General features: G+C 45.9%; 2 protein-coding genes across 6 annotated transcripts in view; one reads left to right on the forward strand and one right to left on the reverse strand.

Annotated features, from left to right (window-relative positions):
- The window catches only part of LOC119184168 (inhibitor of growth protein 5), a 154,158-nt gene that overhangs the window by 64,484 nt on the left and 72,412 nt on the right, over positions 1-17,262 (forward strand). The window lies entirely within an intron of this gene.
- Alg3 (Alg3, alpha-1,3- mannosyltransferase) overlaps positions 1-17,262 on the reverse strand; it is a 156,679-nt gene that overhangs the window by 2,768 nt on the left and 136,649 nt on the right. For all 5 annotated transcript variants that reach the window (XM_075888735.1, XM_075888734.1, XM_075888733.1 and 2 more), the window contains 2 exons: positions 8,440-8,560; positions 8,179-8,381 (listed from right to left, as the gene is read on the reverse strand). In XM_075888735.1, coding sequence (XP_075744850.1) covers positions 8,179-8,381; positions 8,440-8,560 — 324 coding nt within the window. The remainder of the gene's footprint in view (positions 1-8,178; positions 8,382-8,439; positions 8,561-17,262) is intronic.

A 17,262-nucleotide genomic window follows, 5' to 3' on the forward strand; every position in this document is an offset into this window, starting at 1 on the left:
AATAAAAATATGCAACTGTCATGCTAGAAAAATAAATTTACAGCATTTGCATCAATAAGAGTGCTTGCGATCCGCATCTTGCACTTAAACAAGAGCTCCTGAGATATTAAGCACTCACGAGTCTATGGAGCCATCCAGACAGAACAGGCGTGGCGGGCATGCGAGCATAGCTGCATACTCGAAACGTTTCCCAAATGCATACACACTAATGCAGGCAGTGCTCCTGCAGCATAGCCCTCTTACCCAAGAGTGTCTTTCATTCAATATAATGGTGGTTTCTTGACGTTGCATGTAGCATAAGTGATGAAGACGTCTTGTACTTTGCAATTTCAGTGCATGCTAATGCATTCCAGACCCGGAGCCCTCAGCCTTTCACACAGCCAGGGTCATTTTGGGGTGTTAAACAACAAAGCCAAACAGCGTACACCCGCCATTATAACAATATGGCCTAATATGAACCGGGCCTGACCGAACACTCGCCCGGCCCTAAGGCAGGGCCCATGCAGTGCTCTCAAGTGAACTCGCATTTCCAGGTGGGCATAAAACTTCTGTCCTCCATAATGCCTCATCTCAGATGAATAACATGGTTTGAGCTCCAAGCATACGCCGCTGAAGTTCCATTGCACAAGACTGACGGGCCCATTCAGTAGAGACTTTATTTGTTTTTGTGATATGAAACGAGCATCAGTGCATTCCAACAATCAGGGGCGGAAGTGGGCTCTAGTATTGTGGAGCAGCTTTAAAAAGCAGGAATAATGCGGTTTTGGAGCAGCTTCGAAGCAGTAAACAGGGACTTTTGAAGCAGATTTCTCGGGCCTCACAATTACAATTTTTGCTTTCTGGTAAACACAAAAAAAATTCAGTGGATTTAACTAAGCATGCAATGATGATCAAGCGACCAGACTTACCTAAAATTCACATTTATCAAACGTTACAACATCAAAGTGCAGCAACTCAGAAAAAGCATAAGCAGCCTTACTGACACCTGCTAGACCTCAGACGAAAGGAAAAATTTAATGTTGAAATGTTGCAATGTTCTAAATGTGATTGAAACACTGCATCCAACTGAACAGCAACTCAAGACTGGAGATGAGCTACTACATAATAACCCTAACACCCTAATTCCATTGGGCTCTATAAAAACAAATGTAACAAAATACTTATGTTTCGGTCATTGAAGTGTCACAGCCAACATGAGAACCACGAGGCGTGCCATCGCTAGGCAATTAAGTAAATTTTTATTGTGATAGCAATTATATGGACAGTCTCGGTTGGTTTTTGCTGCTATCGTCGCTGCCACCGTCACTCACGTGTATGTGTGTGTGTATATATATATATGGGAAAGAATGCGCTAGCCTCCTCTTTCTGTGGAATGCACATTGCCTTTCTGGCCGGGGTCGTATGCACGCGCTTATCTCGTGAGCGCAAGGGGTGAGGGCTTATGGTTGCCACGCTATTCGCGGTGAGATTGGACTATGGGTGACAGCGCCGTTCTCGGGAAAGTGTGGATAGGCGATTGGCGGCGCGCACACAAAAATACACGCAGCGACGCGTCGTTGCGTGTGGTATGAGCCAATTGTCAGTAGATAAAATGCCTTGACCACAGTTTACTGTTAATATCTACGCTGTTCTCTACTCAATCGGTGCCCGACGCCTATGCAATATTAACATTACCCACAAGTAAAGCGCATTTTACCTTTCATAGGGATGCTCGCCCTGGGTGACTCTCTTCACGCTTTCGCACTAAATCACGCCTTTGCTGTGTTGTTGTAGCTTGTATTCTGCCTGCTATGCACTGCTGTAGCGTGACTGAACTACTTACTTACATCTTTGTCGTCTGCATACTACAAAAAAAGATAAAGAAAGATCGAAGAAAGCCACCAATTGCACCTAATACATGTTCCCTTTTTTTCTCTCTCATGCTGTTCACCATGAAATGTGGGACAGTCGATAAGTCTAGTAAGGAAAGCTTAGTGGCACTTTGCGCTATACTGTGTTTGCCACATGTACGCACATGTTCTTGCAGCAGTAAAAATATTATATGAGAGTTCAGCAGAAAGCTTTCATAGATGGATTACGTGCATGACGGTGCTAAAACAAAGGCTTGGTTTATAAGACAAGCATGTTTTTTTTTTTTTCAAGCAAAAAATTACTACTGCCTTTCGTCGGTCACTAACAATGCGACTCAAATGCTGAAAACAATGTAAAAAAGATAAAATTTTCAGTAAAATTATACGAGATTATATATAAGGCGTGCCGTCTGAATTAATTTTCAACATCTGGGCTTTTTAAAGCGTTTTTAAATCTAAGCAGCTCTGCTTTAAGTACAGTCAAAGTACCGAAGTCTCACAGTTTGTGTGATAGTAATATTTCTATATAGTGGTACCACGGCCAGATAATCACAAGTGAGGCTTCTCGCATGATCAATAAATTACAGTGTCGTAGCTGTACACCTACCAACAGCCATAGATGTTGGTAGCTGTAGGAAACTCGTGCTCCCCTTGCCCCCCCCCCCCCCCCTCCAATGGGGAACACGAGTTTCCCCACTGAGAAAAGTGAGGGGGGCTGAGCCCCCCCACCCCCCCCCTTTTGACAGTGTTCACTGTCGGCTGCACGCTGGGAAAACCAACTACTAGGTAATCACTCATTTATATTGTTACAAGGAAATGAAAATGTTACCAGGGAATGTTTTAGTATAGTAAAACTTTTCCTAAATTTCTGCTCTGACAATTGTCCTTGAATGCTCTTTGCGGTGCGGGCACCTAAGCGACTCTTTCGTGCCTTGTACTGTAGTCTTGCCTAGTGGGCTCAGTACAAGGCGCGACAGCGTCTTGTACTTTTTTGTTATGGATGAAAACGAATCGTTTTATGGACCCGTCAGAGCATTTCTTGCTTCAGGAAAATTGTTTTCTTTCATGAAAAGTGAACAGCATCATCGCTGCTTTATCGAAGCTGCTGTGAGCCAATGATTGTGACGAATCTTTTTAAATGCTTTAGTTCTGCCATACTATAAGCGTCACAGAAAGGTTTCACCTTTAGTCTCTGATAAATCTGATCAGCCTTGCTTATGGTAACTAGGAGCGATGACAGCAGTTTGCAAAGTGGCGAAGAATAAGGCAGTGGACTCGAGTACTGTGGGAAGCTCAGCTTCTAAGCTTACCCTTTAACTTGACCCACTAGACCAGGAAGAAGGTGAAAGACCGTGGTTTTTTGCACGATGGAGGCCTAATTAGGAGTCGGACTAGTTAGTTTTCATTCAACTTTAGTTGTCTTTGACAGCTAAAAATACAACTATGACAGAAAAGAAGCACACACGGGCAGGGCTGCTTAGTTCTCTCTCTGTCCTTCAGCAAGGATGAGCTCACAGAGATGTACATGCACACATACACTCTAAAAAATTTTCTGAAGTAACTGCGCAGTTACGCGGAGGACTCTTTGCTCCTCCAAACAACAAAATGCGTGCAAAAGATTGCACACAGCACTGCAAGGAGGGGCGCTTTCCTCCTTGTGAAGATATTCGTGAGTTGATTGATATGTGGAGTTTAATGTCCCAAAACCGCCATATTATTATGAAAGACGCCGTAGTGGAAGACTCCGGAAATTTCAACTACCTGGGGTTCTTTAGCATACACCCAAATCTGAGCACGCGGGCCAACAGCATTCCCGCCTCCATCGAAAATGCAACCATTGAAAAGCTGATTACATATACAGGCTGTCCCACGTAACTTTAGTCAGAGTTTAAAAATATGCCGAAACATGTAATTACGACGCGACCAAACGCAAGTTGCTTACCGTTGCCTGGAGTTAGTCGCGGACTATTTTTTGTGTTGTCAAATATTGTTCAATTAGATATGTTTAATTAACTAACTTTTCAAGAAAGGAACATAGGTAGGAAAATTCGATAAGACAGTTTTGAACTCTATATCTGTTAGGTATTAGTGTTTTTCTGCTAATTACAAATGCTTGCAAAATACAAAAGATACCACGTGACAAACCCGCTCGTGCGCCAGTGCGCACAATGACTCTAGTGCTTCCTAACGTTCTGCGTACAAACGACCATAGCATTTGCCTGTACTGTCTCAGCAGGGCCACAATTATAGTGGTGGCATTACGATGAACACGTTTTGCTATCGGCGCCAAAAACGATAACCGCTGTGACTGCTTATCGCTGTCATGAACCGGTGCGAGGGAAGCTTGGCGTTTGTACACGGAACGTTAGGGAGCACTAGAATCATCGTGCGCACTGACGCGCGAGCGGGTTTGTAACATGGTATTTTTTGTTTATTTCGCGGGCATTTGTACGTAATTATGTGTTCCAACATATTTTTAAACTCTGGCTAAAGTTACCTGGGACACCCTGTATATCCTGGACGAGTGAGGTAGGTTGTTGCCCCCCCCCCCCCGCCCCCCCATCTCGCGAAAGAGTTGGTGTGCCACTGCCAACAAAGTGGAAGTGCATATTTTAGAGTCAGTTTCTGTTTGTTTTGTTTTTTCTTTTTACAATTGAGTGACTATAAAACACTGCATTCACACACCGTTTAATAGTTCTCATGTTTGGAACGATGCCAAGAGCATTTTGTTATGTGCTTGAAGCAAAAAGCGGCACCCACTCTGAAATTATTCTGGAGAATGGAAGGTACGACGACAATAAACATCACAGTGAAAAGTTGCACTTGCCGATCTTATTACAATGCATTAGCAGTCGAGCAAGACCAAATGCTTTCCTACGTTGTTTCACGCATACGTAGAAACAGTTGCACTTGCCCTGACAAGACCGGACTAACCACATTATGAGAACATGCATGATGTACGCGCACATAGAAACAGGACGTAGCTAGCAGGCGGTGCATGGAGCAAATCACACTTTGCCGTTTCGACCAGTTGCCACCAGGCGGCGACTCTACTTGATCTCGCGGCCAATCGCGGCAAGGACCAGCACGCAGCTCGTGCCCCCAGAGTAAGAGGGAGCTTCTACAGGATGCACTCTCAACACACACACACAAAAAAAATAAAACGGTCTTCACCCTTTTGGCAGAAGTATGACTTTTTATTAAGATAGGAATTATATGGACAATCAATAGGTTTTCGCTGCCGTTGCCATGTTTAGCGTGCATAAACTACAGGTTGGTATCAAACCCTGCGCATTCTACGTTCGACCCGCGCGTAAAATTGCTCAAGCTGAGGTGGTGAGCGCTGCTCAAGCAGAGATTCAACGAGACGGCCATCTTCATCTCTCGGGGGCCGCACGCGTTAGCATCCCACTGCATGTTAGAACTGCCATTGAATGTTCAAGCAGAGAGGAAACACGCCGCCCGTCCTGAACGAGCATGAAAAGACGCGGTGGAAAGGGGGGTCACTCGAGCAGCAGCCGTGAACTTTGATTGTAATCAAGGGCGTGGTTGCAATAGCTGGTGAGCACAATATTGGCACACGCTCCTAAACCGTTCGACTTGGTGCGCTCTCAACGGGAAGAGATTGTGCAATAAGAGCGTTTCTCCCTCGAGCAGCCGCACTTACTGTCTTACACCAGCGTTTTGTAGTTTGAGTGTCGCGATGTTGGATCCAAAAGAGTTGACTGTCAGCCTTAGTCACGGGGTCGTGACGTCAACTAAGGCTCTAGAAGCTGTTTTCATGAGTGAAATATTTGGGCTAACCTGTGCCCGGAAAACGAAACCTCACTATACAACAATACAAGCTGTAGACTTATAGCAGCGAACATAAAGCGTCAGCATTTTTTGTATGCATTCGAAGATTCCAGGGTTATCGCTAGCGGACGGGTAAGTTCCAGAACAAACTGTAATGTACGCATTGTGCGCGTAATTTAATCGGAAGGTTCTAAGATTATCTAGATGGTCCGCAGTTATACAGGTGCGGTTTGCGCAAAGTGGCGTTACTTGTGTATTGATGCGGTAACAAAAATAGAAAGAAAGGAGCGCGTGCGGCATCACCATTACAACATTACAAATTGTTGCTAGTGCAGTCATCAGTTCGCTGGTGACACTGATTTTTTTTAGTTTATATGGCGAAAACCTCGCCGCACCGTTGCCAACCGACCGTCGAGCACGGCACGTGCTCGACAGTTTCTCGGAAACGCTGGGGCGAGTTCTTTGTAACACCACTGCTGTCTTTATAGTGTGACTAGCAGCTTTGCTGTTGAAAGACATATAGAGTCGCATAATGAGGTATGCAACAAATGCCACTCTAACAAAAATCAAGCATTGTGTTCTTGGGCGAAATGATCATGCATGATTCAAAATACGACGTTTGATATGGGCGTGTTTGCGTCCTTTGTGTAGCCCTCACGTGTTGCTCGGCTGAATGTAAAACTCTCGACTAAATTTGGCGTTGCACTTGCATATTGCCGTTTGCATATTGGCGCGGCTTGGCGCGACTGGCACAGCACTTCGACCCCAGCAATAAGAGAACAGGGTAAGTCCTATACCCACCATGTATTTCAGACCAAATTTATGTACCTTTTACTCCATAACTGTAAAAGTTACATCAATTATTTTACCATCATTGTGATCATAAGTTATTACTCTTCTTACTGGAGCATAATTATCACTGAAACTTGTAATGCTAATTTTTTGTAGTTTTTTTTAGATTATGTACCCGACTATCACCGGTCATTCGATATTAAATGTGTGAAAAAAAAAGGTACTTAAGCATAGAATAATAATTCTGTCACTGTATATTCTCTCGCACATTCGCTAAATACTGGCTGAAAACTATGTTTCTAGATACAGTGGTTACTGAGAAAAAGGTGCATAAGTACAAAAAGAAAGCATGTTTTGCAATAATCACATTTAAAGCAAAAAATATGCTTTACTTCAAAAATACCACACAAAAAAAAATGCCAATTGGACAACATTTTTAATAGGCACCAGTTATATATACTCATCACCAATACCACTTTCTTTTTTAGTTGTGGTGTCTGGCCTGGCGGGCCTCCTTTGTCACCTGCTTCACAACCCTGTCAGCGAATTACTGTCGAAGCAGGTCAATTGAGTGTAGGTCCTGCAATATGTAGCGACCTGGCGAAATTCCAAATGAGTTCAGCACATTCACACGATCTATAAGTATTACCACCACTAAAGGTGATTACAGCGTCAAGACTGCATATTTTCAGTGTAAGGTGTCTGAGAAACAAGTTTTTTGGAGCGCGCCCCCGCACGATATTGTTGAAAGACTCATTGGGGTTTTGAGTTTTCCCATGGAGGCATTTCGCAGGTAATTTGGGATTGGCAAGTTGCTCATAAATAAGCCTCAAGAACAGATGGCGTAAGGTGGTCTTTGTGAACGTATAGTTCACCACTGAACTGGGCTTTGTTGGATTGGTATCCGTTGATGCCATGTGGAAATATGTTGCCCAGAGAGCCTTTCACATGTCCTCTAAGCTGACTATATTTCTTCTATTGGCTAAACCAAAATACTTTTGTACTCTGCGAACAACGCGCGCGGAAAAGCACCCGCAGAATACTTTACCTGCGACTAAACATTGACTCAGCAGGTGAAGCACTTGTTGCCAGAGCAAATGTCATTCCCACTTAACTTTCCAAAAAATTAGTGCCCTTCATTTCGGCGTGTTTTTAGCTGCCCACATGTGCACTCAGACGAACCGTACTTAAGGGGGGTGAAGCAGGCCGCCGCACAAGTTTCGAAATATGCGATTTTTAGACAGAAAAAAGTAACATTAGAACAAAAAAATGTCTGATTCTGCTTCAGAAAAAGCTGCAGATTTCAAATCGCACAAAAAGAAAAAGACTTTTTTTCAATATTTTTGCTTTAAAAATTTCATAACAGCTTGACATTTCTCTGTAGTGGCCCTTGAATAAAGAAGAAATATCTAAAAAAACAAAGAGGTCAGCACTGATATAAGCAGCTTCCTTGTTACCACAGGCGCTCACAAAATCTCATGGGTGCATGCATGCTTACATATGTAATAAAGGCTAAGAAAATTCTCTGGCAATAGACTCACCGCGGGTTCGAATCCCGGCTGCGGCGGCTGCATTTCCGATGGAGGCGGAAATGTTGTAGGCCCGTGTGCTCAGATTTGGGTGCACGTTAAAGAACCCCAGGTGGTATAAATTTTTGGAGCCCTCCACTACGGCGTCTCTCATAATCATATAGTGGTTTTGGGACGTTAAACCCCACATATCAATCAATCAATAGACTCACCGAAACCACTTTGGCAGAAAGCACAGAATGATGACAAAGTGAAGAGCCAGGAGTGCCAGGTGAAACGTGCGGTTTACAAACAGCTCTTCAGGCAGGAACCTCCAGTTCACCGTCCACTCGTACAGGAACACTCGGCCCAAGTTGAATGCCCCCATCATGTATGAAACCGGGTTGGAGAGCAGGAATGGCAGAGCCAGGACCAGCTGACAACAAAGATGACTTGTTACTCGGAGCACCAGAATATTCATGTCAATGCAATACCTGAACAAGGCCACACAGCCCAATCAGCAGGCATGTCTTCACAAGGCCTCGAGTAGACAGCAAGACGAGGAACAATGCTGGTGCAAAGAGCAGGATGTTCATCTTCACGGAGACAGCCAGGCTAGCAGAAAACGAGAGAGTTCAAGTGCAAACATTTCTGCCTTACACTGAGTGAAATAAAAACATTGAAAATCGAAACAGTTTTTTGCACATAAGTAAAGTACAACTTGACAATTCTGAAAACCACTCCATCAGTGACACTTCGTAAGCTAGAAAATGCGCAAAAAGGAAGTGCAGGTCAAGATGCCACCTTGATATTTCTGTACCGTGATGTCATAAATTTCAAAGGCGTCTACTGGAACATACTTAGCTAATACATTATCATGTGTGGGTGCTATAGACCTAGCATACGAAGTTTCCAAAAATTTCAATCGAGCTAATGTTGTGAAAATACCAAAAATATATTTTTAAACTTTTGTTGTCAACTGCGGAAATTTTGGCACAAAATTTAAAGATGCAACTTCAACCTTGATTTTCTCTGCTAATAATGAATTTATAATAGTGAAACATATGGCATTAGAGTACTCAGAGTGCAGTTTGTCAATTCAAACCTAGTTATTGTGTCTCTTTAGTGTCCCCTTTGAAGAATACCGGCAGAACCCTACTACTGTGTGAAGCTGGCTGTGATGAGTGTAGTGCAACAGCGTGATATTGTCAATGAGGTGTCCTGGGTGCGGTGTTGTAGTAATGTTGCGAATGACGTGACATGACAACGGCACCACACAAGACACATGCATCACAAAAAGAAGGACGACATTGGTAGGGCACAGCGCATGGCGAGCGGACGAGAGCCAATGAGAGGGTGGCAACGAGACAGGTAAGAAAACTACGATGAGCTGGAGTGCAAGGCAGTGTGACCCGCAGAAGCCAGAGGGACCCGGCACTGTTGTCAGGGTCCATGCTGTCGGAGTCGAGTTTGAGGGGTCTTCAGAACCAGGCTCTCGTGGTTCCTTCTGCTGCCAGTCTCCACTCAATACACAAGGGCAAAGAGGTTACCAATCTGCTGTGCTTAAGGGCACACAAAAACGTCACTTCATCACATCAATGACTTCTGAACCTTCCTTGTCTGCCCCACAAGTGCCAGCACCGCCAAAATGTCAGCGACAACTTCACCGTCCCAGCCACTGGTGACTCTTTTCTCTCTTTGTTCCATGCAAGTTTTAGCATGTTTTGGTTGCTCATATTTTTCCTCGTGCGTGATGAAGCTACGCTTTTGTGTGTGTGTTTCAAGAGGGCTCCTTGCTTTTCTGGTCAGAGCCTCAGTTGACCAGAAACACTAAACCGCATCACACAGGCCAAGTTGCATTGTGCTTTTTGATGGCATATACCAGATGCCTTGCACTTCACCATGCAAGCATGCTTCACATTCACCATTTGAAACACTGGCATTTTTGGTCAGTGTCAGCGCTAACAAAGATGACATTCAAAAGTACCGCAGTTTTATGTGGCGTCGAAGCTGTGAAGAGATGCCCTATCAAGAGGCACCATTATCGATACTGAATGCACGGCGACTTTAATAAGTGGACCAGAGTCAAGGGACAACAATGGTTGCACGTGGCACCAACAGGCAAGAAGAGTGTTCCACACTCGCCGCAATGGCAATAGGCTGTGCTAACTGATGCTCCCACATTTAAATGTACATCATATATGCCTTCTATAGTGCACAGAGGAAGCTCAGTTCAAAGGTAAAGATCCTGACAATGGCAAGTCATCTTTTAGTCTTTCTAAAACGGAGAGGCCAGGTTGTGCGCCAAGTTAAAATCTTATATATTTTCTGTTCAAGCAATAAAGCTTTCAGTTTTGAGTAAGCACTTGTGGTGTTCACTTTCCTGTCTTCGTCCTTTTTTGCCCTACTTTTACGCCACTATGAATTTCTTCTAATAACATACCCTGTACCTTTCTTGGCATCAATTTCTTTTAATTCTCATTAATGTAGAATCGAACAAAAAAATACAAGCCCTTAAATTTATGAATATGAGATCATGCAATTTAAGCTGTTGATGTCATGACATGCATTCAGCAAGAAGCTGCCTTTTGCGAGAATCGCGATGGGATGGAGTGCACAAAAAACAACTGCAGCTGCCAGGTTTTCACATATGCAAGTTCAATCCAGCCATACAGCATGCTCCGAGGAACTGGGATATTTGTGGAGAGCTTTTAACAGGCGTTATGATGAGCCGAATGGCATTGGAACACCCCCCATGCTCGAATGGTGGGTGTTCCTGGAGTGAGGCTTCACAGTGTGCATGAGTCAAGGGACTGGTAGAATTTCGCCGTCGGCTGCTCCTATCTCAACTTTGAGGATGTTCAGTATTTATTGTCCAGTGGGGCTCTTCGATTTTCCACTTATGGCTACCCGTAGCTGCCAGAGCCAGCCAGAGCGTGCTCGTTTTTCTTAGGCTGCTCCGTCCCCCCCCCCCTCCCCCCGCGGCGCACTTCCGGTTGACGTTTGTTTTTCTCGGGTTGGACGGTTTTGGCAACCCGCGGGGAGCCCGAGGGTCGTGGGACGCTTCCAGGACAATTTAGTCTTGGAAGCTCCCTGGCAGGTTTTGGGCAGGTTTTGGGCTAGCAGACGCCGAAAAGGTACGGTAGGCGCTCGGCGCCATCTTTGAGAGGACTTGTCGGATTACAATGTGGGCACTTGAAGACTGCGCCTTCGCTTGTCATTACACACGGCGTTATCTTCTAAAGTCTGTCCCGCCTTGCAAGATCAGGCGATTACGAGTGGAGGCGAGTGTTTGAAGCTGCTGTTCATCACTATTGTTATGTTTCCCGTGAAGCTTCCTCCTGAGAACAACGCGGCGAACTGTTGCCTGCTGGCTGCGTCGCGCACATGCCTCAAAAGTTGTGTACTAGTCGTTCATATGCAAGCATAGAGACAACTTTGGAGTTATTTTTTTTGTAGCAGTCGAGACCTTGGTAGTCGTTTGTGGAGCCGTGCGTGCTTTCTGTGCACTTAGCGAAGACGATTGTGGTCGAACTAGCTCGCTCCTTTGTATGTTTGTGTGCGTGAACCTCTTAGAACCTCTGTTCTTACTACTCGATTGATCTTTGATGGTGATAGAAGGCCCTAGATCACAACTCTTGGTGATGCTCGCTGGTCGCGAGCGGCGTGCGAAACTACTTCGATCTATGGGCCAGCATATGTGGTATGATGTTACACGATACGATGCGAGAAAAAAAAAAAAAGGAGAATGAATTCAGAAATGTATACATTCTTTCATTACCCATTTTATCGTTGGCTTTGTCTTGTTCCACCTCTTCATAATAATGCCGCGCAGTATGTACTATGACCTAGTAGGTCAAATCAAAGCTGATATACATGACATTTGTTAAGTACCACTTATGACAAGAAAACAGGCCCAGGCCAGTTCCAAATCGAGTCCGAAACGTGTCATGCAGAAGTTTATTTTATATACGCCACGCACTTGTGGTACCAATACCTACGCAAGTCTAAACTCTAAACTTTAGACAAAAACGTAAGTTGGTCAATGCATGCTTGCAACGCATACTACGCAATAGCTGAACAGGTATATATCCTCGAGCTCTTTTGGCGACATGATCACTTTCGCGTGATTTCGCGTCGTGTTGTGCACTGACTGATACATGTACTAAAAAGACGTGAGCTTGTTAAGCCATCAGCATCGCAGCAGCACACCTTGCATCGTTCTCGAGGAGGGGTGCGCCAGCTGGCCGTTTCAGACGCGGCGCCTGATGGTACGAGCGTACGAAGTCGTTCCCCAAATGCGTACGCTCGAGGATATTATTTCAGCTTTTTGGCGAGCTTAGCTACGTATTTCCAAATGGACAATGTAGGAAAAAACCAACGTGCACGCGGCGCATCGTTTCGTTTGCTGCAATAGCGGTAGAGTTTGTTTGCGTTTATGCTGGCTGTCCCAGTGTTCGATTTTGCGATGTTCGGGCAGCTTCGAGTTGTCTCGGGTTCCCCACACACGTGACCACAACGTTATTGCCAGCCCAGACCGGAACTAGCTGACTGATCTCTGGCTAGCTCTGGCTGCCAGAGAGCTGCCAGAGGCCTGAATATCGAAGAGCCCCAGTGACGAACTGAGCCAAGCTAGTGTGCCGTGCTTGCCTGTGGGCTTTTGTGAGTTCGTGTGGTGTTATGGAGCCGAAGTTAGAGAAGATTAGTAGTGTGCGAGTAAAGAGGAAGGTGTATGGTATTGCGATTGGCAAGCAGTGCTGCTAACTCTAGGGAAATTTCTCTAGATCTAGGGGATTTTGGTTGTTTCTGTGCTGTCCTTGTTCAACGTCGATTGTTCCACGTCAAAATAACAGAATTGCAAAATAATACCAGAATAACAGGTATTGCGGAATACCAGAATTGATGAATATTTAAAGCTTGCTCTCCGAATATTTCATTTACTGCGCTTTATATGTTTGTCCTGGCTATTATTATTATTATTATTATTAGCAGTAGTAGTAGTAGTATTTTGTCACTATTTACAAGTGCACTGTATCGTAAGGTCAGATTTCTGCGTTTTGCATTGAACAGCTAGCAGTGTTCTTAAATATTATTTGGATAATTTATCCCATCTTCCCCTATATGCAATGCTTTGTAATATATGTACTGCTTCCTGAAATGTTGTAGGGTCGTGAGTAAATGAAACGATTGCATCTTTCTTCGTAATTTGTATAAAATACCAATATACATGTCCTTCTCCTCCCCCTATGTGATTACCACTTTACCTCTGTGATCTTATAGAACAAAATGTTGTTTAAATTTTTGCAATTTGTAAAGCGACGTTTTTTCACCTTCATCATGGTGATTTTAGTGAATATTTTCTTTCGAATGCACCATTATATCATAAAAGTGATCACTGAAATCATTTTCCACCGCACAAACACACCAGTCTTCAAAAAACCGCTCTCCACAAAAATATAGGGAAATCTAGGGAATTGTCTTACTCCAGAGAGCGAAAAAGTGGCTCTGCAGGTTGGTAGCACTGTCGCCGAACCATCCTTTGCATGCTGCGGGCGCCGGGACAGAAGAGAGGCAGCTGCCTCACTTTGTGGCGTAAAGCCAGGCGAAGATGCCTGGCTGTTTTTCATGTACTGGGAGATGCATGGTTGCAATTACTCCACGGGGCACTACTGTCGCTGGTGCCGGCATAGGAAATGCCACACGTGGCACCTTTGTGCACCGGGAAGAAAGGCTGCGACGTCGAGTTTCCACCGAAGATGGACCTGGGACCACCATATTGTGCGCCTCTGGCTGAGAGGCCACCCATGCTCAATTCAACGCCAGATGTCCAAGGACGTGCAGTTAGTATGATGCACCCATTAGCGGCGTGTTTGTGTTGTGGCACAACTAATGCGGCTGCAGCTGAGCAGAGGTTCGGGCTTGGACCCGGGCAGACGCTCAAGTGCCGCAGTAAAGCGTCTTTTCACTGGACTACGGCTCCTCCTTCGCGCTGCCACCATGCACTCGAGTCATTGAGAGGCGTCCATTCCGAACCTCAAACACCTTCCCTCCTTAGCTAGTGTGGAAGCTAGTCGAGTAGTGAGGAAATTAACTCAAGCCATCATAGTTGCCTGGCCTGCGACCACTGTTAGACAGCATGGGTGGTCAGCCGTAGCAGCGACAAGACGGGCTCGGAACACTCCGCTTGCTCGAGGCATGATTTGCCTTATGCGACAGCGTTGCCGGAGCAATACATATTTCGAGTTGTGTGTGTGTGTGTGTAGGTGGTGGTGCTGGCTAAATGACCCTAAGAAGTGGCTACTTAATTTGGTGAAAACGTCGTTCCCTATTTCCCTGGGCCTGGCCTCTAGGGACTGCGAAAAGACAAAAAGCAGTAGGCGAATGCCTGAAGAGATTCATTTCTGTTTCGAATGCTCATTCAGAAAAAAATGTAAATAAATTTCTCATACTCCTCAGTCCGGTCCTCTCCAACGGGCAGCTCCTCTAGAAGACGAGGTTTGCGACCGCCTGCCTTGTCGCCAAGACCTCAACAAAGGCCACCATACAGGCTTTGTGAATCCCAGGGTGGCTATTTCTTGTCAGAGAGAGGAGACCTCGGCTTAGTACGAAGGCATGAATAAGACAAAAATGAATCACTCATGCTTTTTCATGCCATAGTGCTCACCAGAAACTCTACAGATGATATGTGAGAGCACTTCTGTCACCTGCTTGAGCTTCCGGATAGTCAAGGTGTTATTTGGATGTGAAAGCCTAGGAACTTTCTCTGGGATCCAGCTCGAGTATCAGTGATAGGAGGAGTTGCAATAGTATGTGATATGCATATGAGAAGCAGCTCAGGAAATCAATGAATTGTGCATGTGGTTGTGTGATGCTTGTGGCAGTTTGTAAGGTCTCTTCAATATCAGTAGCACTACTGTGGGTGGTTGATAGAGCAATGTCTGCTTAGCTCTTTCGTTACCACACCTATTCAAATCGATCACCGGTAACTGATGCTTTGGATCGTAGATTTAGGCACGCTTAATTTGTTTCTCCTGAACCCAGCACTTTCCAGTAGTTAGTGTAGCCACTGAACTGTCATAATCAACTTGAATATGCCCACTTTGGTGACATAGTCATTGTTGACAGACATTTGCGCGAACCAATGTGCATGTGTTGTTAGGAAAATATTGTTACCTGATTACGGCTGACTGAAAGAGGGCATAGTGGGGCATACCCAAGAAAAGTGCCTCAGACTGAAAGTGAAGAAGTGGACGTTGTTGGTGAGCTGCGTTGTGGCTGCAGACTGACAACTGTTATTTTCCATGTAACATTTTGGTGGAGGTGCTGGGTACTCTTCTGACAACGGAGCTACGCAGTGGACGCCTCCTTAAGTCTGCTACCATGGCTCCGGGTGAGAATACGGCTTCGCCACCTACCTCAGCAACGACAGCAACCCGGTACGTCGCCCTAACGCAACCCCGTGATCCTGGTACCTTTACTGGAGAGGACAACGCGAATGTGGACAAGTGGCTTAGCATGTACGAGCGCGTCAGCAAGCAATATGGCTGGGACCCAACCGTTATGCTTGCAAGCCTAATGTCATTTTCTATCTTGACAAGACCTCTCGGATTTGGTTTGAGACCCACGAGCACGAAATCACAAGCTGGGAAATGTTTAAACAACAGCTCCGCGACCTCTTTGGCAACCCGTTTCGTCAACAGCTTGATGCCCGAAAGCAATTGGCTGTACGTACACAGATGTCCACTGAGCCCTACTTGACTTATATTCAAGACGTCCTAGCGTTGTGTCAAAGGGCCGATCCCAACATGACTGAGTCCGACAAGATTTCGCACGTTTTAAAAGGAATCGCCGACGATGCGTTCAACGTGCTTGTATTTACCAACGTAACGACCATCGACGTCGTGATCAAAGAGTGCCGCCGTCTCGAGCAGGCGAAGAGTCGACGCATTTTGCAGCAGTTTCAGCGCTTACCCAACACCGCGGCAACGTTGTCTTGCGAAGCCACTCTTTGTCATCCGTCTACAACCAAAGATGTGACGCGCATCGTCCGACGTGAACTCGACGCCGCTTACCCGGCTGCCAACAAACCGACGTTGCCCGACGCCTCAACGCCAGCTGTCGCCTTGATCCAGGCTGTTGTCCGCCAGGAATTCGCTAACCTTGGTATCCTGTCCACTGCGCCCACCCTCGATAATACTGGTCCCTCGATAGCTTCTGTGGACATGTGACGTCGCCATCCGTACTCTATTCGAACCAGGAACCTGTCTGAATGGCGAACAGGTGATGATAAGCCAATCTGCTTCCGCTGTGGTCGCGCAGGACACATCGCTCGTTACTGCCGCAGCCAATGGCCATCTATGTCTTCTGGCTCGTACCCCGCTTACAGTAACTCATTCCGTCCACCAAATCACCGTTATCCGACCCGCACTGAGTCTACAGCATTTACTGCCCCTGAGGACTACGGCCACCCTGTCCCGTCGTCGCCACCGCCTCAAAGCCGCCCTTCTCGTTCAAATACGCGTCGCCGCTCTCCCTCGCCATCGTTCAACCGCCGCATGTCCCCGGAAAACTAGGCTGCGCAGCTTCTGGAGGTGAAGCTGCCCTGTCGACCTTACCCAAATCTCCTCTGTTGCCCTTACCTTTGAACCGGAACACCCTAGAAGTATATGTTGATGGCACACCTGTTGAAGCTTTGATAGATACGGGCGCTCACGTCTGTATTATGAGTTCGCGTTTTCGTCGTCGCATGAAGAAGGTCCTCACGCCCCCCTTGACCAGTGTCGTCCAAGTTGCAGATGGTGCAACAGTCCCTGTCGTCGGTATGTGCACAGCTCAACTTACCGTAGCCGGTCATCAAGTGGTCGTCCTTTTTACCGTGCTTGCAACATGTCCCCACGACTTAATACTAGGCCTCGATTTTCTTGCCGCCAATTCTGCTCCGATTGATTGCTTTGCTGGTGTGCTCCGCCTTGAACTGTCACAAATCAGTGCCGCCCCGTACCAACCAACATGCCGATTACAATGCAGCGACTTTGTTCGCCTGCCCTCTAAAACTGTGACGTACGTCGATTTTCTGTGCTCACCAGCTGTGCCCGACAATGACTATTACGCTACGCCCCTCACCGACGTACTCTTTGCGCACAATGTTGCAGTGCCCTATACGGTGCTCAGCATCACAGATAACAAAACTTGTCTACCTCTTGTCAATTTCGGCTACATGAATCATGTGCTTCCACAAGGCATTTCTGTGGCCCACCTGTGTCCGTTGCTCGATTCACAAATTGAAGTACTTGCCTTAGACACACTTGTTTCACCGC

Source organism: Rhipicephalus microplus, chromosome 3, assembly GCF_043290135.1.
Source record: "Rhipicephalus microplus isolate Deutch F79 chromosome 3, USDA_Rmic, whole genome shotgun sequence".
NCBI lineage: Eukaryota > Metazoa > Arthropoda > Arachnida > Ixodida > Ixodidae > Rhipicephalus > Rhipicephalus microplus.